The sequence below is a fragment of the Passer montanus genome, unplaced genomic scaffold, assembly GCF_014805655.1.
Source record: "Passer montanus isolate IOZ18808 unplaced genomic scaffold, ASM1480565v1 scaffold14, whole genome shotgun sequence".
NCBI lineage: Eukaryota > Metazoa > Chordata > Aves > Passeriformes > Passeridae > Passer > Passer montanus.
Genome location: NW_024360941.1, coordinates 5103614 through 5129671, shown reverse-complemented (window position 1 = coordinate 5129671; position 26058 = coordinate 5103614). Strand labels below are relative to the sequence as shown.

Genomic DNA, 26058 nt, shown 5'->3' with positions numbered 1-26058 from the left:
GCCATTTTATATAAGCTGCCCATTACATCATCTAGTTTGTCAATTTAAAGCTTCACTCCCTCACTATGTGATTCTTTGCACTTATGGAATCTGCTTTTACTCAGCTTTTCTGTTGAGCTGAAGCAGATCCCTTCTGTGTTCTTAGGAAAAGCACAACTTGACTCATGTTCTTGCACTAGTTTCAACATGCAGGTTAAGCAACAGATGGCCTCTAAGGACCTTTTTTACTCATTATTTTATTATTTTTTTCTTATCTGGAAACTTCTGTCAGATCCTGAACACCTAAGAAAAGGTAGTCTTGTTTTGAAATTCTTACTGTTTTCACCAGTTGTACTTATTTCTGTCCCCTTTTTCTGACTTTGCTGGTTTTCTAGCAGAGACCCGTGTGTGAGACTGAAGTCCCCTTTTGCTGGGTGATTATCATCTTGCTTATCCTGAAAATTTTACATTTACCAGTATTCTGCTTGAAAAGCACGCTACCAACATACCAAAAATAATTATGGATGAGTGCCCTGTCATGTCTGTTAATTGAATTACTTATCCTTGACAAGAGAGTTCATCTAAACTAGCCGAGACAGCAGAAGGTGGTGGCTGGGGAATCTCTCTCTCCTAACAATCTTTTTGAAATGCCAAACCTGATCAGCTGGAGTTGGCATTCTCCCTTAGACCTCTTCCTTGTGCTGGTGGCATAGAGAAATGAGCTGCCTTGCTTATAAATTAATTGTGAGACAGCTTTATTTTGAAATTTAATTTTGCTACTGATGTAATTTGTTATGATAAAATTAGTACGGTGCTTGTTTAGTTTTCCCATTCCAGTGAGCTGTGCAATATACTTGTCTGAAGAAGACATTCACTCAAGGAATACTATTAAAAAAAAATGTTGTTATTCAGCCTCCCAGGTGGAATTGGAGTCCTCAGCATCAGTCTGACCCCTCTATTCACTAAATACAGTATCTCAAAATATTCAGTATGCTGTATAGTAAAATAGCAATGGGATAGTGATTACAGCAATAAGATCTGTCTGCTTGAGACTGTTTCCAACATCTGTTACATATACATTCCCAAAAGAGCTGGGCTGATAAGACGTGAGCAGAATATATTCAAATTGTCATCTTCTGGTTTGTCAGATATGCCTTGAAAATACACAGTTCTCTCTGTAAACGCACTACCCAAGTAAATGCCCCTTTAGATATCTTTGCTCTCAGACTGGATTTAAGAGATATTATTTAATTTTTTTTAAAGTTAGTTTGGGATATATGGCTTGTAAAAGAGATGGCAGAGAGGGAATATTGCCAAAAGAATTGGGATAAACCTAGAGGAAGTGCTGGTAGCAGAAAGCAGATACAGTTACTGCTGTCAGAACAGAGTAGGATGAAAAAGTAAAGGGGTTTGGGGTTAAAGGTCTGGACTAGGCCTCCAGATGAGTTGAAATTTACAGGTTCTTAAAAACAGCTCATCTAGCTGTGAATTGTTATATTCATATGACATGTTATAGCAAGGACAGACTTGACATTAGCAGGTCCTTCCACTCCTATTTGATTTACAAAGAGTAAATCAAAGAGTGGACCTATTTACAAAATAAGGGCCTTCATTTCCTGTGAGGGACGCAAATCAACATCAGAAAATTAATATCAGAAACACTAGCCTTTTTGGTTTTAGAAATCACTCCATCAGTTCATTTTTTTTTTTCCCCATGACATCAGACACTTCTAAGATTCAGCTGGACGGGGTGATGGGACATGTTGTCCACACTGCTTTTGCCAAGAAAGGTTGGACTAGGTGATCTTTGAGGTTCCATCCAACTGGTATTCTATGAATCTATGATTTTACCATGAAAAGCTAATTTAATGTAGATAAATGCATATAAATTTAGGTAATGTAGATAAAAATTTGTGTTACAGAGTTGTAGAAATGGAATTAATTATATTTGGTCACAGGTAAGAATCTGAATTATCTTGTGTATAACTTGTCATGCTTTGTTTTTGAAGACTTAAATGGTGCATTGGCTTTTTGCCTGCCAGTTGTCATGTTTGCTCAGATAGGGCTTAGACGAATAATAAAAAGCATTAATTTTGTAAAAGCTATTTATGTAAATCAGTTTTGAAGGAAATAAACTTTCCTATGAATTATGTACAACTAAACACAGTATCATGCCTGTACAGGGGAACTAGAAAGTAAATTTGACTGAGCAGGGCTGAAACAGTCCAGACCTCTTGACAGTTGAAAGTGAAATGTAAGGTTTAAGTAGTCAAACTGATAATGTAATTTTTATCTTAAAAGAATTAGTTTTCTGCTGGTCTGCAGTTCCAAATCATAAGTGTAAAAGCTTTTCAAGGAGCTTGTTTAGTTTTTGGCTTTATTTCAGCTCTCTTAAGAGTTGTCTAGCTGGCTTCCTGCTTTAATAGCTGCTGAAAGTTACTTGAACTTGTGCAGACTTGCTGTATGGTTGCTGGGCCAGCTTAGCCAATCTCCTTATCCCTTCAAAGGGTATTGCTTGTGGCAAGGTGATGTAAAAATTCATTTTACTGTATGGTGTTGACCTGACCACCATTAAAGACCAGGCCAAACCCCTGTAGTGCAGAGATCCCAAAAGAAGCAATGGTAACAGTCCTGGAGCTGTGAGGAAGAAAGAAATGAGCTCATCATGAGGTATGAATTTAGGATTCCACAGGTGATGCTTAGGCTGGGTTTATTCAGCAGTTTTTCCACTGGGGCTTAGTCTGGAGGGATGTTCCTTCACGCAGCAGCAGCACGTAACCCAACAACATTAGTTATTGGTGCTGATGTCTGCATCTTTCCTCATTAGGTAGCTTAAGACATGCCTAATTACTTAATGCTAATCTCTGAGGCTGAGATGGAAGGAGATTATATACCAAACCATGCATCTAACATATGTTTCCAATATGTATGTTGGAAAAACTCATACTCTGTCCCAATGCATATAACTGAAATACTGCTTTTATAGAAAAGGAGATACGGAATACAATTTCTCTCACAGATACTTGTCCTTTTCTTCCAGCATGACACTGCATGTATACACATTAATGTTTCTCCTTTGATGGTGACATGGCAAAAACTTAGAACACAAGGATTGTGTCAATGAATTTATCAATTGCTTTATCAATTTAATTTCTCATTTTGGCTTAGGTGTTGTATTTCTGATTTACATTCATGGAACCAGAAGTAAAGAATTAGTAATATCATTGGTGGGTTGGTGTATTTTTGTGATAGTGATCAACAGGTAAAAATGGTTACTTGAATTCCAGGAGCTAGAAGAATGTTTTCATGCAAAAACACTATTCTGAAGTCTCAGCTGGTATCCATATAAAAGCAAAAATCCACATAGTGGTGACTGATGGTTCCAAAAGATGCTTGCATAAAATAGAATGGATGTTGAGAACCTTGGCTGAAAGTGAAGTGTTGGCAGGTACTTGCCGTTTGTAATTATTTTTGCTTTTACTACTAATTTTCCAACACCTTTTTAACACCACAAAAATGTCTGTGAAAGTTGAGCTAGAAATAATTTCAATTATCTGACTGAATTTGGTTTGCTAGTACAAAAGATTTGGATAACAGGCTTTACATATTTGTATGATTTGTACTTTGTACTCTTTCTTAACAGTCATCCTTCCCTTGCATCTGGTGCTCGATCTTGTGGAATTCTGAGACTTGTAGTATTTTGTCTGCATTTGGAAGTGGTGATCACAATGGGATGGATGGGGTTGCATCCTAAAAGCTAATAATACCCCTGATCAGCTACAGGAAGGTCATAGCCTTAAGAATGATTTGTATTGAACCCACTTCCCACAATACTGTGTCTTGTGAGGGATCCTGAAGAATCACAATGCCTTGCATTTACATTTGGATTCCATACAGTTCTGCTGCCAGTAGATAGCAAGGCAGATTGAAATGGTTTGTTGTTAACGCCATCAAAATATGTTTTCAGTGAAAGTATTGGGTAACTGAATCTGCAATTTGTAGCAACAACCTTGTGAGCAAAATGTCACATACTAAACATGTTTTATATCTCTTCTGCTGTTTGAGAATGTGATCAGCTCTGTAGAGATGCAGCGTGCACTTTGAATTTTTCTGGCTCATCTCAGTTTAACATTTTCAGCTCTTCTAGAAGATCTGATTGCCTTGAAAACCTTTTAAAACACACTCTAATCTTCCTGCTGTTTCATCAGTCCACTCAGCCTGAGTTAGCTTTGTGTTCTTCATCACTCAATGTATCGCAAATGCACTTCACGTGATTTGGAAAGGTATCATCATGGTTGGTTGACTGCATTAAAGAAAACCAGTACTTTTTCCCTTCAGACATTTACAGTAGAGCCAAATGAAAATTCAAATGCTGAAAGCTGCTTCCTCAAACAGTGACAAAAAGCATTCATGAGCGAATGAGAGCTCAAACACTTCAGTTGTACTTAGTTCCACAAATAGGTTTCACTTTTGTTCGAGCTTCCTGTATTTTGCCAGCTTCTGTGTGTTCAACAGTGCGCTATGAACAGCAGAAGCAGTTATTTTGATTTTGTGATCATGTGGCAAAGCAGTAAAATATCTGCAATGTATTTCATGGACAAAGATTCCAAACTGTCTAACTTATTTCAACAGGCAAGCAGTCCTACAACAGGAACAGCTCCCAGGAGTCAATCTCGGTTGTCTGTCTGCCCCTCCACTCAGGACATTTGTAGGTATGTGCTGAGAAAAATATACTCTCATCTGGCTGATACTTGTTAGTTGCTTTTATTAAATATTATGTAGCTCTTGCTTCTGCTTAACTTTATTCATAATTGGCATAGACTTTAGTTTGCTTTTGATTTCTGTTTTGGTTTTGTTTTTGTGTTTTAGTCTCATGTTTATTAAAATTCATGTTCTCATTCTCATACTTTTTCCTTTTTTTTTTGTGTGTGATTTCTCTTTCTACCCACCCTTACCATTTCCATCCCTTTCCTTTGCTTACTGCTTTGTCTAGATCTACTGCCTTGCATGATTTGTCAGAAGATGAGCTTGAACATGCAACCCCTGTCATGGTGCTGGCCCCTACTAATAGGGAGCCTGGTGGTAAGAAATTCATAAAACGAAGGTTTAGGCGGAAAAGAGAGACTGGAGACAATGGTGAGCACACAGAAAAGCAAGGAAAGGGGAGAAACTGTAAATTGCATCCTGAGCCTCCGAGATCCAGCTGGAATGCATCTGATTCATCATCATCTTCAGATGAGAGTCAGTGGGCTCAGGCTAGGAGGAGAGCAAGAGAAAAGGCCAGGATGGCCAGGAGAGGGAGAAGAAACAATAGATCATGCAGTAACCAGGATGGGTCCTCAAACAATAATGCTGTTGAACTTGTCACCTTGGGGACAATGGGAAAAGAGAAACAAGAGGTGTCTGACCCTGAGAATCCTACTTTAAATCGCCGCCGAAGGATTCCAAGGCTTAAGGAATCACAGTCTTCAGCATCATCTCAGGAAGCAAGGATTTCCTCAAGAAAATGTGGGAAAAGCAAAGGGAAAAGCTACCACAGAGACCGGCAGCCTGCACCTTTCCTTAGACACACGAAGGACTCCTTTGCAGAGGCAGGCTCTGGCAGCGATGCTCTGGCAGCCCCAGATCATGGAGCACCTGCTGGGGCAGGGCCCACTGTGCCTCATGCTGTTCAGAAGCCTCCAGTGTTGTATGATGACTGGTCTGATGATTTAGAAGTATGCAGGTTAGTCCCTAATTAGGATTTAGCATTCTTAAGAGGAGTTTCTCCTTGCCACAGTCTGAGTGCCTTTTCCTTGACTGCTTTCTATCACTATTTCTCAGTAATAAACTAGGCAGGAAATAACAACAAAGATCCTTTGCTACAGAGAAGTTAGCATATCTCAATCTGAAGAGATACTTCCCTTATTTAAAAAGAGTAATCTTAAAAAGGAATCAAATGTTTGTCTTTGCTCCATGGAGATGGATCCACTCTGTTCTCTGGCAGAGTACTGTTTTTTTAAAATCTCCAGCCAGAGGCAGAGAATGAAGGAGGATGCCAGATAGCTCAATACAATGGGATATGGAGCTTTTCCTCCTTAAGTGATCAGTTCAAATCTAGCTTTGGTCCCCTATGTAATCTTTCAATGACTTATATGAAATAAATTAGTGGTCTTAGAGTTGCCATTGCCTCAGGAAGCCAGTGGATGGTGCCTGGAGAACATAGTCTCTAGTGGGGCATAATTTGTCTGTGATTTTGCACTGCCAAACACTTTCACACTGTGAATGTGTATGGGCTGTTAGTTCAATCACCCCTCTCAAGGACTGGAATGATACAAAAGGGTGATTGGGCAGAATAAGCAGTAAAATAAGTTTTGGGAAAGATAAAACAACATCAGGAGTTGTCTTTAGTTCAGAAGTTCAGGCCTCTGACAATCTGATGCCCTGGTGTGAAGCATGCAACCAGAAGGTGAGCATTTTACCCTGGAAATGAGATTAAGCTAGCCACTTTTGGGCTAGCATTCAAATTTGGAGTACACAGCTGGGAACACTTGAGTTACTTAGTTCAGTGGTAAATGAAAATGCACCATCCCGTAAGTCTAACAGAACTGAAACAAGTATTTCCTTTTTTCTCCCTCACCAAACTTGTGAGCCAGCATTGGCTCTCATCTACAAAGTGACAATCGGGCTTAGTTTCTTCATATGGTAACCCAAAACTTCTCACTTTTCTTTGCTGGGAAGAATTTGCGTGGAAATGTAAACAGAGGATGAGGAAGTTCATGATGCCACATCATGCAGTCTTACAGTATGCTTTAACCTGGTGAAACACTGCAACAATCTTATTTTTCAAAAGAAAAAGGTAATATGTGGAGGTATTTTGTGGGTTTTTTTTCAGCAGAAGGTATAAGCTGTTACTAACACAGCTAGGGCTACGCACTCCTTTTTATACTTACCAAGCAAAAATGCACATTTCCACCGTCTGTCCATTGTCTGTCTTAATAATTTAAGCTTCTTCAAAGTCCAACTGTGTGCATGAGTTTGTGTATTAGGACCAGGCTTGGGTTCTCTCTGCCTTATGAAAATGCAAAGAAACAGCAACAGTGGTAAACCATGTTATTGAAATTTATCCACAGGGCATGATGCAGAGGTGCACAGAGATAACTACAACAGCTTCAGTGTTGTCTTCTATTTCTGAACTACCCAGATTGAAGATCCAGTGTAGTACATGCAGTACATACATAACAGGTCATTTGATAATTGTTAAGAACATGAGCTACACAAAACCTGAAAAAAAACCACTTCAGATGAGCTTCATTATATTGCGGTAAAAATTACACAAATAAATAAAGGTGTGTGGGGGTATATAAATATACACACATATACTATATATATAAATATAAAAAAATAAAGCTCTGTAAATGCATTACGTAGATTAATCCTAGCTGTTGCCCAAACTTAGAATTTGCTTTCAGATGAAAAGTGAATCCCAGTCTTTTATTTATCTTCTCAACCCACTGAATTATATATTATATTATTATATTTTATTATAATAATATTATATTATTATAATTTTTCAGGCACTTTTTGCAAGACTTGGAGCTTGGTTCATGGATGGACCTTTTGAATGCGCATGCAGACTTTTCAGCCAGGCTCTTTCTTATTTAGTTGAAGGAAGTTGAAAAATTTTGATAGGTTGTGCCCTTAGAAGGCTTAGTATCAGTGGAGATGTTCTTTGGACAACCAGCATTAAACTCAGTATGGTTGATGATGAGACCTGTTTTGCAAAATTTCTCAAGTCACTCAGAAACGCATTTTTCTATGTCAGGGATAATACTTTTTTTTTTTTTTGTCATTATCAGATGTATCATAATGGCTGTAATACATCTAGAAAAAAAAACAGCGAAATCAAAACTCTGTTAAATTTTTATAGCTGGTAAGTTGTCTTACTTAATCAGTTTGTATACAGCTGGAGAAAAAGGAAGACATATTTTTACTACCAATTCAGAACAGATTGTAGTTTCTATTTCTCAGGTATGTCCATGCAATTCATTGATTCTTGATCTGTCATATGGTTTTCTTTTTAAAATTCACAACGTCCAATCTGAAACAAAACCCAAATAAATAATTGTATGTCAGTGTAGATGTGTACATATGCTCCCCATTGTTCTGCATGAGAAATGGTAAAAAGAGGGTGGTTTTGTCATGTTTATGCTAAGACTGGGTACATAGCTGGCTGTGATGTGGAAAATTTTTTTTTTCCTGGGGGGGTTTCTTCAAGCTTTTCATCCTAGCTGTTTGTGTCTTTTGCTTGATGTGACGGCTCTGGCTGAGAGGAATGGCCCTCACCTAAATGGTGTTGTGTGGAAATAGCAGAGGAACAGAGATCGTAAATGTCTCATGGCGACAGTTATTTTGTCTTTAAGTTTCTGGGTAGGCAACTTTTTTTCCTTCATTTCCTCTTGGATTGCTGACAGTTTCTTCACTCTGCATTTATCAGCATGAGCGGGAATGTGTCAGTGCACACTCAATTCCAGTATAATCACATTAGTCAGATAAAGTACACTACCATTGTGCAATATGTTCTTCAGCTAGTCTAAGGGGAACCTCTTGGTCACTTCAGTGAATTATTTGCCCTTCTAGTGTCACTGATTCTTTCCAAAATGCTGAAAAAATGTCATGGCATCAATCCTGACCTTTACAGTCTCTTCCTTAGACAACTACTTTCTCCTGGAGTCCATTAGGAGGCAAGGTTTCTTCTTCTGAGATAGAACATAAGTACTGGCTGTGCCAAGTTGTTTTGGCACCTAATTTAGTTTATTCTTTTTAAAAGATTCACAGGTTAGGCTTTCTAAATCATACAATTGGATACCCCTTTTTCTAAGTTGCCCTGTGCCTGAGATTTTCTTCATACATACTTTATCCTGGAATTTGCCATGGCTTGAGGCTCAGCCTCAGAAACAGCTTTCTTTGGTCTGCGTGTGGATAATCTCCCCAAAGGGAACAGCTGTGTATCAGATATGACAAAGTGAATGGATTGTGAGAAGTTAGTCCCATGGATTTTCACATGGAAATCACTAAGAAACGCAAATTGAGTCGTCAATAATACCACTAGTGGATCATAAATGCTTTGTGTATTGATTCTGAATGTATCTTGTGGCATTTTTATTATTGATGATATAGTTGAAAGTTATTTTCTCTTTAACTAGTTAGGGTTTTGGTATACGATATTTTTGTAGTGCTGATTCAGTCATTTCAGCAAAAACACATGCACTTAAATAAAGTGGAGTTTCTCACTTTGAAAAAAAAGATGCTTACTGGAAGTCAAATCCTGATTTTATTGAATGAAATCTGAATGACTCTTTCTGCAGTCAGGTATAATGGCAGGCTCTCATTTGAGGAGTAGGGCATAAAAGTAGGGCATGTGAGAAAACGAGCAGGGAAGGGGGAGAAGTAAAGGAGATGGTGAGGTTGACTCATGAGAACTGCAGAATATATTTCACACATAATATTTAAAAAACAGTTTTCAAAATCTAGTGTGTTAATTAAAAGGCCATTGAAAACTTAATATGGGCATTTTCCTGTGTTAGCACAATTATAGATGGGAAGAAATAATGTATACTGCACCTGACAAGAGGCAATATGATTATGTAGTTTCTCTCTGTGAAATCAAGTGCTTCAGCAGGGTTTTTTTTTCTTAATATTATTTAGTGGGACCTGCTAGGACCTGCAAAAACCAGTATTTTTCGTGAAATTACTTACATTCTGAAATATTCAGGTAGAAGCATAATCATGAGATCAGCAGACAGAAAAGTGGTTGGTAGGAAATAAGTCCTTGAGAAAGAAAAAACAGAAAGTTGAACAGAAGATAAATATATAGGTTCAAACTCTACTACTGAATTTTAACACTCATTCTAAACACTTATGCTGCAACCGTGGTGTTGGATGGAAGAAGCTGTAATGCAGAATATGTAGACTTGAAGTACCATCCAGAGCCTTCTAAAATCACCATAAAATGGAAGATGCTCTACTTCCAGACTGTGGTTTTTCTCTGGAGGGTTTTTATCCTATTTCTCCCTGGGATGTTAGTGTGTACCTTGTGATCTCAGGATGTTAGGAGCTAAGTCTGAATCTGTCCTGCATGTTGATTACTCACCCCTTTCTCAAAAAGAACTGTGACTGCTGCTTACTTTCCCGTTCAGAGCTTTATTTTTTCCAAAGTGACTTTTTGATAGGAATCTCCTGCTTTTTGAGGAATCTCCTCCTCTGCTTGATGGTCTGGTGGTTCATCAGTCTTTGAAGCAGTATGAAATTCTGGTTAATTCTATTATCTGCCTGATGGCTCCAATCTCCATCTGTCACCTCTTCAGCCATCTGGTTATGCAGTCTCTTTTGGAAGCTCTCCATGATTCACAAGGATGCAAGGAGAGCCAAAGTAAGGCAAGTATGTCTTTGTTGTGTTTAGGCTCACTTGTCTGGAGGAGAACTGAGTCCTAATTTCTGCTTGTTTCTTTCAGAACTTTTTATTTTTAATGGAAATAAGTGAAATGGTACAGCCTCCTGTTAGAAAGTTACCCTTGATTTTAAGGGTCCCATTGTTGAATACTTAAAGCTTGCATATTTTGTGTATGGAGTTCAGTTCCTTAAAGCTTTGACTTCTACTAGGTGGGTGAGAGGAAATGTATTCCTATTTTGAGATTCAGTCCCTAGTTCTTTGAACTTGTTCAGTGCAGTAAATCTTGTCAGACATGTATCTTGCACTAACAGTGCATCTGAGGCAGCAATTACTTGTAACTCTTTAGATATCCTATTTATCACCTATAAAGAAAGATTAATAGAAAGACAAGAAATGTCAACAAAATAAAATATTTATGTGCTTTCGCTAATGCTGTTTGCTCTTGGGGCTCTTACAAATTCCCATCACTTTTGCAGAAATGAAGAGAAAGCTTTATGAACTAGGCCCTTATGAAATTCCACTAGTGTGGTGCAACATTTTTAAAATGGTTTTTTCCCTAGGCAGGTAAAGACAGCTGACTGTATAGCATAATGGAAGGGCAGGACTGACAGGGAAGAGATATACAAATGGATTACATTTGGTGTGGAGAATTAATGTGCCTCATTCGCACCATGTTTAAATGGAGAGGAAGACCAATTTGTCATTTAGATTACTTTGTGATTTAAAAGTGGAAAGAATGGAAATGAGATTTAAAAAACGAAAGCCTGTAAAATGAAAGGAAAAGAAACATGGCACTCTGTAGCCTATTGCAAGGTGAATATATTCAGTGGATTTAACTTTTTTTTCTTTCCAAGTGATGAACCATGCATAAGCAGAGTTCCATATTTTTTGTGGATTCTTTTTATGAATGACAATTACGCGCTATGAGTTGTTCATAAAGCTGTTTAATTTTAGGTTCTAACTATCTGAAAGTACTGTAAGGAATTTATAAATTGGCAAAAGAGAAAATGACCGGTTTTGGACAGAATAGTTGTCTTAAGAAAAAGATCTAACAGTAGCGACAGCAATTTTTTGCATCCTTTTGCAATTCTGAGAAATTAGATCCTTTTGGTCCAATTAAGATAACCTAGGAGCTCACGGCATTTCATGCTGGCAGCTAATAATCCCCACAGCCAAAAATCAAATCCAGGGATTCACTTGCTCCAACATTTTTCAAGCTCTGCTGTTTTTCCTGACTAAGCTCCTTTAGCAGCAGTGAGATACAGTATGAGATGTACCCATCAAATAGAGTAAAAGTTTGAGTTCATATGTGCTTTCCAGTGAAGGGCAAGACTTTCAATAATTTCTCACTAAAAAAATTTCTGGAATAGGTATTATCTTTCTTGAGCATATTTATATGGAGAAAATATTTCCCTCTTTTATTAAGGAAATATGTTAAAAGTTCCAAAGTATTTCTCTTGTACTGATGTTCTTCCATCTTCAGGAAAATGACAGTGTGGTTATTAGGCACCTGTGTAAATTTAGTTCATTTTGCCTATAAATTGCATCACAGTTGGTGTAAATGTGCCACAGTCACAAGGCTGAAGCTCCTCCTAATTTGGTGAGTGAAGGGGCCTCCATTAGTTCAGATAAGGATCCTGCTTTTGAAGCACATGTGATCAACCTTACTTTTGCTATGGTTTAGACCACACTGAGAATTTGTCTCAGAGTGTATTCCTGGGCCAGTCTAAAATCAGTTTCAAATCAAAGAAACACCCACCAGGGTTCATCTGGTGTCGATACCCCAGGTTTTAGCACGAGCTGTTTTTTTTTCAAGAGATTTGTTACAATTTCATTGTAATGCTTGTTAGCATGGACATAGCTGTACAGCACCCAGAAAATTAAGTAACAATACAAGTTTTACATAATTACATAATTTATAGCCCTTAAACATTATTGCACGTCATTATCAGTATTCCCATTTCCATGCTCCCATATACATTTCTGTTTTTTAAAGCCTCAGAGGCATTCCCCTAGATTTTACATTTGTTAATGTGGGTAAAATTTGACCTGGTGTATTTTCAAGGAAGTCTATAAAAGCTTCTGTAGCTAAACCCTTGGTCTATGTGTAATGGCCAAAAAACCTTAACAGTTTTACCAGGTACTGAGATAGAGGGGGCATTTCAAATATGGGATCCGCGGAGAGTTCTGCTGATGCAGAATTACTGCAAACACTTTCCCTCCAGCACTGCTCCTGGTGACAAGGTTCTTAATGTGCCTTACAGCAGAAGCAGGGACATGCTGAACGATTCTTACTCTTTATCACTGTCTTTTGGCAGTAGTCTTCCATGGGAATCAGCTGGGTAGATGCTGTCCCAGAGGAGCACTTGCTGGCAGGGTAGGAGTGGAGCACTAAATCCCACAGGACTCCTGCAGAATAAGTGCGTTTTCCACTTCACTACAGAGGCACAGGGATCAGCCTGTTTTCTTAATTTCCAAAGAGTCAGGTGGATTAGTGGATGACAGGTTAGGGAAAACTGCTGGGTTGCCACTGAGGATGGAGATTAGCAGCTATTCTCTTTAATGAGAGTAAAACTGTTAACTGCATGTGAAGAAAAAGCTACAAATCTGTTGGAATCTGCCTGTATCTCCTGCAATAAGCAGTTTAGATGCCAGCCATCTAGATTGCAGTTTCAATTGCCCTGATTTTACCAGAATAAATAACTGTTGGAAAAACCACAAAGCTTTCCAAGTGATTTCCTTGTTCCATACTGATTTTAGACCTTTTAAACTGAGATTATGTTTGTCAGTAGGGAAAATGGAAATGTTGGTCTCTGTGGAAGATAAATAGTTTTAATCTGATGGCAAATGTGTTTGGTACATTTGTTTGCTGAAGGTTGTAGAAACAATTTTGTGCTAGAAAAATATGTGCTGGGTAATTAAAATAATGACATATAAACAAAAAAATTAAGCATAAGATGACAGCACTGTCAATGTATTATTTCATAAGGATTCACAGTGAGTTTTATTGAAAGAAATATAGATATTCTGTGATCTCAGTGTGTAGGGATATGTTTGTAGGTGTATACAAATACACACAAAATTTTGTATATCTGAATCAGAAGATCATCTAATGGCTTATATATTGTGTATTGTCTGGTATACACGTGATTCATAGAGCAAAAGCTCCTTTGGACTCATGTTCTCATCTTCTCCTCTGGAAAAGAAAGGTCCTGTTCATAGATAGGAATCCTTAAAGCAGTCAGGAAAAAAAAGTCAAAGGTATTTCTCTATAATAAAAACCATTTATCTACTAAAAGACTAAAAAGTTGAGAAAAGTTGAGTATGTAAATTCTGTAGGTGTGTCTGAGCAGCTAAAACTGCAGCTATTAACAATGATCAGTGCTGTACTACAACTTGTAAAAAAATCAGTATAGATTTAGCAAATTATATATTTTTTTCTTTATCATAGAGAGTGGTTTGGGGTTTTTTCCATTCAGTTAATTTCTAAAGTATGCAAACATTTTAATCTCAGGACAAGTTCAGCCAGCTAAATAATCAATCCGATGCAGGAAAGTTTCAAACAGTAGTGATCATTGACAACAGGAAACTAGAATGAAAGTTCTCCACCTCCACTTTGGTTCAGACATGGTTCAGGTATGTCTGTGCTTTGTATCCCTACCTCCATTCTGTTTGCACAACAAACTTCTGAAAACCACCATTAACAATTTACTTTCTCTGATTTGTGAGAATTATGATGTGCATTATAGATGAACAGATCAAAGAGCAAAGACATACGAAATTGTGGATCAATTCTAATGGATAAGGAAGACGGAGCAAGTTACCTGCTCCAAGTCTTTAAAAGATGTTTAAGCATTTACCCCACAGTCTGTTACCACAGGTGCTGGGCACCAAAAAATCTTTAGACTGTCACTGTAAGTCCAGGTACACAATCATCTTTTAAGCTCATTTCTTCTGGTTAAATAACAAAGAGTTAAATTGCACCAAAGAGCCCAAAGAGCATTCAAAGAGTATGGCTAATGAAAGCCAGGCCTTTGGTCATTTTCTCTGGACTTAAAATTCCTACTGAAGTTTGTTTTAATTCTCATTACATATTTCATGGTTATAAAGCTAGAAGAGGCCATTAGAATATTAATTTGAGTTTATTCATAGTTTAAGTTCTTAGTGTCACCCTGTTGTTAATGCAATTGGCTTGTGACTTGTATACAAGGAAAGCCCAGATAGAATGTGTAATGCATATAGAGTTTTTTTGTAGAAGTATTTCTACTAAGGATTATTTCTATTCATTTCAAATTTGCAGTGTCACTTTATTTGAAGATCCCAGTGGAAATTTAGGCTTGTATTTTAGCTCTGAAAATAATTTTAAACAATCTTGGCAGTAATAGAAAGGAAAGCTATTGGATCCATTGCTTAGTTGTCTAATTTCTAAATAGTTTAAATGCGAAGGCTGTAAAATAAATTATGTATGGCTTGAATTTAAATGAACAAAGAATGCTGGTCTTCCTTTGGGGAATAGCTTTAATTTAAAAAGAAAATTATGGTTTTTATGTAACTCTCAGTTGGGAATGTATTTGTTAGAAAAATAACTATTCAGTGTTTTGAAAATACAATTCTGTTTGAGCTAGAGGCTCAGTAAGAAATCACCATATAGGCAATTCCCATCTAAGAACTAAGCTACTGATGCACCTAACTCAGCTGGATTAGTAAAGACTGTAAATTGAGTTCCTGTAAAATGTGTCTCAAAAAATGAACATGTGCAAGAAGGAAGTTGTGGGTAATTTGTTCTCCTCTTCACTGCTGTGGGGCATGAAATCCTGTACGAGCACTACTGCAGAAATTGAAACCTGGCTTTTGTGGGCCAGCTATTCAGAGCTTCATTTATCTGTTGGAATTTTTTTGTCTCTTTATTTCTGTATGTCCAGCAAATCAGCTTTGTTCTGATTTCCCATCATCATAGATAGATTTTCTCTTGGCTCTGGGCTTCTCCCACTGTGGAAGAATAGTGGGGTTCTGATTTCCCATCATCATAGATAGATTTTCTCTTGGCTCTGGGCTACACTGTGGAAGAATAGTGGAGCAGCCAGTTTTGATCTGTAGATCTTTGATGTAGAGACATTGGAATTTCCTGCTCCCCTGCTTATAGGCTTGGCAGCCTCAGAGCTGTGCAGTAGCCAGTCTTTCCTGGGATGGCTTTCTCAGGTTGCTTCCTGACATACATCAGGAGCTCCTGCTCTGGAAAGGTCACCCATCTTCCCAGTAGGAACGCAGTCTTATCCTGAAGCTCTCCTACGCCAGATGTGCTGTAGTCACAGTTTTCTCTGTAGAAGGGTGAGTTATTCCTTAGATGTGTTCAGACACTTCTGCCTCTGCACTGTCTGAGGGTGCCATTCCTAAGTACTAAGTTTTATTTGTGTGACAACAGGATCTGTGCTGTTACTGCTACTTCTTTATTTTGAAATAACATTTCTCAGGCTTCAGAATATATTTTTTTTCCGCTTCCATGCCAGCTGGGCACTTCAGACACTCATTAGAGCTTGGGTACTTTGTTGTGTTTTTCTAGGTTGGGGGTGGGAGGGAATTATTCTTCATTGAGGTGAACCTCCTTAACTTCAGGTGTTTGGTTAAGTCTTCTGCTGTCTGTAAAGCTTTCTCTGCCTTCAAAGAGATGCTTGCCAATAAATCTGACATTGTTTTCGATGGGTGAATGTTTTCCTGATGTAATCAGGAGACTGGAAGAGGGGAATATCAGCAGGACACTTGGACATGTGTCACAGAAGAAGCCCTTTAGATGATGATGTTAGAACACTGATCACTTTATGCAAAACCACAACATGAAAAGCTCTGTATCCCATCATAAGGTAAAACAGTTCTGAGACCAACCTCTATCTTTGTGTCTGCTTACAGAGTAGTTTTCATTCTCCCAGATAATGCAGGTGTCTTCCTAAAGGGACAGTGAAGAAAAAAAAGAATGACCATGACTTTTCAATACCTGCCTCCTAAAAAGTGTGTGTGTGTGTGTACACACTATGTTGACCATGACTTTTCAATACCTGCCTCCTAAAAAGTATGTGTGTGTGTACACAATATGTCGTATGCATGGCTCCAGAGTACTCAAAACTGCTCTCTGATTCTTTAGCTGAGTAACTCCAAAGAAATATCCTAGGAACTTTTTGTGCTTCACATGCTGGATATTTTCAGCTTGGGTTAGAATTCTCTGCCTTTGAGGGTTTTATTGGCATTGCTTACAGACCAAGGGCTATTCTGTTTTGGTATTTATCTTAAAGGCTTTGCCATGCATAAAAGGGAAAAACTGTTATTTCTATTGATTCACCTTCAGACCACGTAGCAAATTCAAAGAGAAATAATAACTAAGTGAGGAGAAGCTGCTAAATAGCAGAAAGGAACAAGGAGAAGGTTCCTGGGCCTCCATCTGAAAGGTCATATACCTGGCATCTTTTGAATGTCAAGCGTGAAGATGAGAAAGCAGTGTAAATAAGCCAGTGCCTTTGCATTGCTGGTTGGCAGGTTGGCTCACTCGCTCTTGCTGTCCTTCCTGTCAGGATCTGTCACTGTGAGGGAGATGATGAAAGCCCCCTCATCACGCCGTGTCGCTGCACGGGGACGCTGCGCTTTGTTCACCAGGCCTGCCTGCACCAGTGGATCAAGAGCTCGGACACGCGCTGCTGCGAGCTCTGCAAGTACGACTTCATCATGGAGACCAAGCTCAAGCCCCTCCGGAAGGTAGGCTGCTTTGGAGTATAATTACCCTCAGGTGTCAGAGCTCCAGGATGGCTGTGGAAATTGCAAGCACAGTTACGGAAACATCTGTCCAGAATGGCTTTGTATTTGCTGTTGGTAGTCAGTCACGGTGATTTTATTCTTATGTATAAGCTGGTTAGTTTTCAGCAGCAGAGAACTTGACAAAAAGACTCTTTCTTCACACATACAATATAAATTCACAAATAATAGTCTTTTGGTTTAGACTTTCTATCTTCAGCTTTTTTTTTATGAGTTCATCTGCATATTTTTAAGCCAGAAAGAAATCTTTTCATGTTTTGCTCCTGAGTAACACAGTCCAGTTCACCCAGCAATTTTTACATGAAGCCCATAACTTCTGGTTGAGAGTGATGTTTATACCCATGTGGAAACAGCAGTTACGAAGTAACACAGTCAATTTAGCTGCATCTGTTGTAGCTGTGACACTGATGGGCAAATTAATCACTTCTACTTTAAAATTAGTTAATGGACTTTAAAAGACAGGGTGACTTTGCATTCTGAATGTCAAATGTGCGTTATCTCCACTCATCTGTTTTCTAAGATAAATCAATAAAATACTACACAGATTGTCAGTATAGGGAAGGTGAAGAGTTTATTAAACATATGTGGGTTCTGTTTTCTTTGGAGTGGATAATTTCTCTTCAATTTTTTATTTTAAAATGCTCTCATCCTTCTGGAGTCTTGTTGTATCTTTGAAGTTTGAGTTGATCTGGAGCTGGGCAAGTTTTGATTTAAAATAAATTTCTACATGAAAAACACATAGCGACTGTTGCTTTGGACTAGCATATGCCTATATAGTAAAATTCTAATGGCAAAAGACATTTTGTTTTTGTTTGTCTTATACAGGTAGCAGTAGTTCAGAGAAAGGAGAATCAGCAGAATTCCTTCACACTTCCCATTCAAAGGAATTTGCTATTAAATCCATGGTGATAAACCACTTCTGAGGAAAGAATTTGGGCTAATTTGGAAAGTAAAGCTTGTGATAGGGAAAGACAAAGTTCTCAAATGCCAGGTAGATCTGGCCATGTACACTGGAAATTGAAACAAAAAAAAAAGATGGCTAAACACTTAATTATATTGACTTCAGTTTTAGTAATTGCGGATAAATTTTAAATAATGTTACAGGATGAGATAATTGTATAAAAACCCCCTGCCTGTTGCATATCTTTGGGGGATTTTTTCAGTTTATATGTTTCTACTTTCAAACCGAATTGCTTTAACATCTAACAAGTACTCTCACAGCAGTTACTTTTCTCAAGAGAATATACAGATATTGGTATTTTTAACAAAAGCCTTTTCCTGGTTTTGTTGGATAATATAGCATCTTTTATAAAAGGGAAACAAAATTTATAGCAACCAAGGAGAAAAGGAGTGGAAAGTGTGCATAACTTGAAATCAGAAGTAGGCACTTTTAACTCTGTGTATGGTCAGTGCCACATCTCCTCCCCCTTTTAGAGTGGTAATGTAATTCCTACAAGTCTGCAATTTCTTTATTGAATGATTGCCACCTTATTCAGCTTATCATTGGTTCTCAGGTATGGTTTAGATTTCTGCATAGAAAACATTCACCTCTTCTTTCAGGCAGGATATTTTTGTTTCTGATCAAACCACTACTCAAAAGTAGTTTATCTGCCTGGCAGTCTGTGCTGGTAACATTCCTCCCTTCAAATGCAATGCTAACAAATACTTGTTTGTATGGAACGGACCCAGCACCTAACTATATATCCTTTCTTTTAAGTCACAACCATTTCAGAAACCAAAGCTCCCAAAGATTTCAAAGTTAAAATTGGTTGTCCTTTGGCTTTTATAGCATTCAGCTGTGACACCCTTCATGTTTTAATTTAATTAAACTTGTGATCCTTAATAAGTGTGAACACTGTCATCACCATCATTCACAAATTTGTGAAACACCAAACATTTTATGAGAAGCTGTTTTGCAAACCAAGTATTTTGACATCTGTAGCAAAGCCAAGGTAAGGGAGGAAAAAGTGATCATGAGACCTGCCATATGAGCAGAGCTGACTGGTAAATTTACACCCAAACATCCTTTATAAAAAACACTGAAACTGTTTTGTTTAGGATCGTTTTTTGTCAGACCTTATATATTTTGCAAAAGTGGAAAGTCCCAATGAAACACTGCCAGATTTCTTGGCAGCTTTTATAAAGCCCAGAATCTCAGTTTTGGGGTGTTCCTTGGGAGTCTGTGTTTTCAAAGAACTGGCACAAAGGGTGGTGGGCAAAGTACTGTGGGACAGGCAGCTCCTAACACCAAAACTCTCCACAATCCTGTCTCCTTGATGCAGGATCTGGAAAACACTACTGACTCTGGGATTTCCAGATCTTGAAAGCTTTGGGTTTTGCTAAAGTTTGGTTTTGTACTAGACCTCTAGAGCCTTCAGTCCCTTAAGTCTGACCTGTCAGCAGTGAATCAAAATTTCCAAACTTCTGAAATCCTCTTGGCATGATGGCAGGGATGTTACGTATCTGAAAACAACACAATTCCTGTCAACTTTGTTGGATGCCAACTGGAACAGCAAAATTAACCCCAAAAAAGTTATTAATTTTGCTAATAAGCTTTGAGGAATTCTGAAAACAGATCTTTTTCATGCTTCCTAAACCAAAGACCATATATTTTGTTTCAAGAAAGGAGTGCCTATTTAATTACATAAGAAACTAATTTATTAAAAAAACAAAGGAAATAATTTCCCCTAAAGTGACTTTCTGTCCAGCTCCAGATGATGCAATTTCCATGGCCATTAGACCTGGATTTGAAGTGACATCCTACAAGTGGAAGGGTCACATCTCTTTATCAGTTCTGATTTTTTGTTTTTTAATCTCTCTCATCACTTATTATACAACATTCTAAAATTTGGTTCCTGACTGTGCATTGTTTCATTATGATGAATTTTGTCATAATGTCTTTGTAAAATTCCTACTGCTGATCTCCTGAAGGGAAAAAATTACAGACTACCAAACTTAATTACAGCAATCTATAGTTTTACATTTTGCAGAATCACAAAAGCATGATTTAAATATAAAACAAACTATGTAATTCAATAATTAATTACCATTTTTATTTATGCCTCAGCCCTTCTTGCACCTTCAATGTTTCATAACAGATTTTTTATCAAAGTCTAAGGTTTTATAACACAATCATTTTGGAGTATCGTGCCATATCTGTTAGCACCCATAAAGTGACAATGTAGAACATACAAAGTTAGCATAAATTAAGGTAATCAGTATTAAATCAATAGGTTTGTGCCAATGTGTGACAGTTATTTAATTAGAGAATCCCTGAAAGCATCAGACATCAAATAAAACTCAGTTTAATCATTTTAGTGAGTCTTTGCATTGAGGTAATCCTTTTAAGCATTGATCAACAGACATTGCAAGTGTTTCATATATTTGGACAGGTCTAATTACTCAGCTCAAGATAAATATAGAGATTAAATATTAAGCATTGCTTAGTGTTTCTGGTTTATTTCTCACGGTCTCTGTTACATCTGTCTGTCATTATAAATAATACAGCAACATTTGTACCTTTGCCTCTCAGCATCTGCAATCCATCATGCAGAATTTAAAAGATGACTTTATCACAGAAGGAATTAGAAAGTGGTAAGAAGCTGAAGCTTGTGTGATTTCCTTATTGAGCACTATCAGGTAATAGCTTAAACCTGAGAAAAACACTTCTTTAAAAAAGATGAAATCTTAGATATTAACACCTGCATTTCTTATCTCTTGAATTTGTTGTTTGAAGACTAGTAGAAACAGGAATTGAATGAAAATACCGTGAGAATGAAATGGATTAATGCGTAAAATTAAAAAGAGCTTTAAACACAAAAATGTCTTTAAATGGAGATTCTCAACAGTTCCTTGCTATACTTCAAAATACTTCTTGTATTTAAATTTTGCTATCTATTTAAGACGTCTAGTATCTGATGAGATGTCTTACTGTGATGCATCATCCCAACAGATTATTGTGTGGTGTCAGAGATGTCTATTTTCTCTCCTAATTCTATTTTTGAAATGATTTACAAATAAAGTCTTATTTATGTGAGGCATAAGCAATATTGCTCATTGTTACTATGTGGTTGCTCTTGGTCATTGAGGAAGCACAAGTCAGTTTTTTTGTTTACAGAAGTGTTATGTAGCAGTTGAGGTGGATTTTCTTTCTGATAGAAAGAGTATCTGAATTTTTGCCTTTTCAAAAATAGAGGACTGGGAATGTTCTTTTAGTACAGAGTGATAGGGTTCTATTAAATTAAACAGAAGCAAAGAAAATGCTGATCATGAAATAAACTCGGTCTTGTTTATTTTGAATGTGTACATGTATCTTCTAAGTGTTTATCCTTCTTGTATTCTGTATTTGCTTATATGCTGATATGAAAAAACTCATAGCATGCCTGAAACATTCACTGATGGCAAAATATGTTAAGGTTGTTTTTTACTTTTGATTCAGTGGTAGCTTGGTAATTCATGTTTACATTTCTTTTTTAAGAGTATGGTGATCACTGCCAAAAGTCATACAGTGAAATTTCTGTGATATACTGCTCTGAAATAAAAAGTGCTGACCATTAGAAACTACTTCTCCCAGAGTAAACTCTCAGATCCAGACGTGACCAGAAGAGTCTCACAAGAAAAAAACCCCAAACTTTTAGGCAGTCATTACCATAGTGCTTGCTGTTCAGTTCTTACTGCCCTGTGCTGTGAGGTATGAACCACTGGCTTTGTCGTTGCTTTTCTAATAACGCTCATGATAAGAAGTGGTATCAAATATTGCACAGGACTTGGTCTGGGACTAGTTCCCTTTTGACCCAATTTTGATGAATATTTTGCAGTCCTCAACAAAGAAGGAGCTCCTGCATTTTTCTTTGATTTCTGGTGCAGCTACACAGTGTCGTCAAGGCAACCTGCTCCAGTGTTATCTTTCTTCCAGTAAACTGTCTCAAAACATCAGTAGCCTCAAATAATTGCCTGCAATATGTGGGGTCAGACACTTCACCAGTATGCACAAAGGCACAAAGCTATTACTTTCTTGTTGGCTATCATGTCATTATAGCAAATAACTTTGGGCTCAAGGGACAATGTGTATATTAAAGCTTGTAAAGTAAAAATGATTCTATAGCATTTATATCCTATTGTGATGCCTTGGGGATGCAAGGGTCTACTTTGTTCAGACAGTTGTATTCCTAATTTTTGACGATAACAGAGCATTACTGCTAATTTATGTGTATAAAGACGACATGCTGTAGTTCACAGAATAATGCTGCCTTGCATTTTCTGCCACAAGAACAAACTAGAGCTTAGCTTTCTTATGATGGTAGAATTTGTGCTAGCCTGCCATCTCCATGTGTCTTTCTCTTCTGTTCAGAACACAGCTTTATTCACACAGCTGTCCCAGTTCCCACAGACTTCTGACAAAAGATTCTTGTGCTCTTACCTTGAAACCATTATAACATATCCCTAGACTTGCTAGAAGCCATCTTACTGTGACACTTTGCTGGGACACCTCCATGTGCAGCAACCTTCTTGGAGACAGAGCAAGATGTTTGTACGGATATTGCTTTGAACTTCTAAGAAACAAATCAAAAATATTCTACTAGAAAATTAAATTAAAGTGGTGTCCTTTTCTAATTAAATGCCATTAACCAAACTGGCTACTTTGCTACTCAGCAGCATTTGCAAAAGCAAGGGAATTTGGGAGACTGATCTGCTCTGGGTATTAGTAGTGTTATCCACTATTGCACAGAAACCATGAACATGAGCTCTGGGAGGTACAAATCTTCTGTGCTTTCTGAGGCTGAAATAAGCAGTTTGATCTGAGTTGTTTTACAGATGCAACTTGCATCAAAATATTCAATTCCCATTTTAGTTAGAGACCCCTACTCAATCCTGTAGTTCATCAGCCTCTCTCTTATTTCTCTTTATTTTTTTTTTTTTAATTTCAGGCCTTTCAGTGTTTTGTTTTACAGCCTGACCTCATCAATAGTTATAATCAAGGAAGGACTGGGAGGCTGAAGCATTGAAAATAATTAAGAGAATCTCTGGCTTTACAAATAAAGACAGTGTAAATGGAATGCTAACACAAAACATATAGCTAGTGATATGAAGTTGAAAGAGCATAATCAACCCAAGTATTGACCTAAACCAGTCATTGTGATTCATGGAGTTTTTTAAAAATGCCATTTTTCCTGTTTAATTTTGAAGTTAGGAACTTTACCAGCTCCCATGGGAGAGGGCTGCTATTCATGATCTGATTAATGCAGGTAATTACCTGTCACATAATTAACACGTACAATTTTACAGTTGTTACCTGCCTCAAATTTATTTTGCCTGGGACCTATTGATGTGAGAATTATCTGTTCACAGGCTGATGCTTGCTTGTTGGTGGAATGCATGCTAAAAATGGGTTTTCTTTTGAGAAATGATGATGTGATGTTCTTTTGAACACAGAAATTCCAGTAGTGGATCTAAATTATGACCAATGAGATAACTTTTACTTTACTCAGGTTTGGTAGTTTTTGTTAATTTAATTTTATTCCTGTAGCATTTTATTAAAATTATTGGGGAAAAAATTAGAATTTTGTCTTTTTCAGAATGAATAGTTCCCCTCAGCTCTTTATTAGAGCACTAGGCTGTAGTTTTATTTTAATTACTATAGCTTTCCTCAGCACAACCTTCCTCTGTTTTATTTTTATTTAATTGGATCAAAAGAATCTTTCTTGTGGGAAAATTAAAAGACAGAGAAAGCAACTGTAGCTATTCATTGGAAAGTCAGTATTCTTCCTAAAGCCATATTTATAGATAATTAAAAGCATCGGCTCCTTTTTTTAATCTTTGTTACGTGGAAATTCAGACATATGTGTAGATACTGTGTATATAGCTGCAAAAAAAAAAGGATGTGTCCAGGTATGTTTAAACAACAATGTATTTAAAAATACCAGGGTTTTGGCAAACAGACATTTAAACCAAACTACATCTTGTAACAATTTGAATTGATTCTCAGCAGGCTGGACAATATTAAATAGAGGAAATTAAGCTCTGTGATGAATACTGGAGAGAAGATGGTCGAAGTAGACTAGCAAAACTGTAATCATATCCTACAACTTGTTTTAAGTGCCTAAAGCAACAGATCTCTTCAGAGAAAATTCCCTCAACTGGACATGACTGAAGAACTAAAGGAAATGGAGAGGGTTACAAAACCATGTAATAGGATGCTGGTCTCCAGCATGTTGCTATATCAGTTTTTCTAATTTCTCTCCTTTTCTAATTTCTACCATGCTATAGGAGCCTTTTGTCCATGTCCGTCACACTATAAGCACTCAGATGTGCAAAGGGAAATCCTAGTTGGTATTCAGAGACAGAGACTCAGGCACAGACTGCTAGGAGATGGTTTCTTATGGCTCCTATAGTGGAGAAAGGACTTGTGGCTGCTTTGACCCCAGCAGAATCCATCTCTGGGGAATCCACTGAGCTTATGTCATGGCTGCTTCTATACTGCCTCTAGAATACATACCACAAAATGCAGCAGCCTTACCTGCTTTGTTCAGAAAGGGAAATCTCAGCATAACTGGTGTTGCAGCAAAATTATTGTCTGTGCTCTTGTGGTATGGCAGTTTGACTGATTGATTTTTTTAATGGTTTTCTTTGTGTGTGTATGTGTCTAAGTTGTTTCAGGACTGGACTGTGATTTAAAGGTATTTGCTGCTTAGTGACTGGAGCAAATGTCATGCCTTCAGTTAGATGTGCTGCTCTTTTGGAAATACAGAGTAGATAGAGGCAGGAGTTGAAAACTGCAAAGAGAATAAAAGCGGCAAACTAGATCCTTTGACAGAACGATCATAGAAGTACTGTAGGGAGAGCAGACAACAGTAGCATCTGTTTCTGTTCTTGACTAACTGTGATGAAAGTTAATGGAGACATAGATTCTACCCCTTTTATCCCTGTTTCTTTATGGGTTACCAACATGTAGCTTCTTTTTTGATTTTTGACTAATAAAGTCATATGTCCAGATACCTGAAGTAATTATTTTCTAGAGTTCTAGATGTGTGCTTCTTGTTCGTAGTACCAGATAGTCCCCATAGTTTTACATTATGGTGGTCGTTCACTCCTGATCAGTGGTTAAATGTTTTACCTGCAGTTTCTCTGCCAGGATTATTTTTTAGATAAGGTAGCTAAAGTGTATTGTGCTCGGAGATAGTGATCTTTTTCTTGAAGGTCTTACAAGGCAAGAAAATAAAAAGTAATTGTGAATGAGGAGTTCATGATAGCACTGAAGGCTCTATTGAACAAAAGATTGGTTAATGTCTTCAGCATTCAAAGAAGATGCTTGGAAAGTAAACACTTGGTCAAGTACTTCTGCATTCTATATATTGATGTAAAGCAAATTCCAGCAGATGGGAGCTAGAAAGAGGCTCCTAATATGGAGAGATTATGCTGTAATTACTTCCCACAGGGTTTCTTGCGCATCTCTCCAAAGCATCTGGTGTTGGCCTCTATCCGAGACAGAGCACTGGATGAGAGGGCCATGAGTCCTGTATTTCCAAAGCATAAGTGTTGTGTTTTGTTTTGTGAGGTTTTTTTGTTGTTTGGTTTGGGTTTTTTTTTTGTTGTTAGTCTTTGTTGGGATGATTAGGATGCAGGTACTGAAGTTCTTTTAGCTGGTAAATGACAAGTATTCTCAATACCACTTTCATATTGCAAAAACAGGTACTTCATTTTAGAAATTATATTCTTGAATTACTTAATTTCTACACTTCTCTTTTACATTTTTTAAGGGTTTGCTAATTGATGTCATACACAGCAAAACATTGCAAAAGCTTGCGAAGAGTGCATGCTGATTATATCACTTAAGTCTGTTCTAACTGTCA

The 26058-nt window shown here is 37.4% G+C and overlaps 1 protein-coding gene across 8 annotated transcripts in view; it reads left to right on the top strand.

Annotated features, from left to right (window-relative positions):
* Window positions 1-26058, top strand: part of MARCHF1 (membrane associated ring-CH-type finger 1) — a 193965-nt gene that overhangs the window by 155833 nt on the left and 12074 nt on the right. For 6 of the 8 annotated variants that reach the window (XM_039700135.1, XM_039700136.1, XM_039700134.1 and 3 more), the window contains 3 exons: window positions 4612-4691; window positions 4973-5704; window positions 16972-17152. In XM_039700135.1, the coding sequence (XP_039556069.1) occupies window positions 4612-4691; window positions 4973-5704; window positions 16972-17152 (993 nt within the window). The remainder of the gene's footprint in view (window positions 1-4611; window positions 4692-4972; window positions 5705-16971; window positions 17153-26058) is intronic. The other 2 variants (XM_039700142.1, XM_039700140.1) reach the window with 1 other exon arrangement.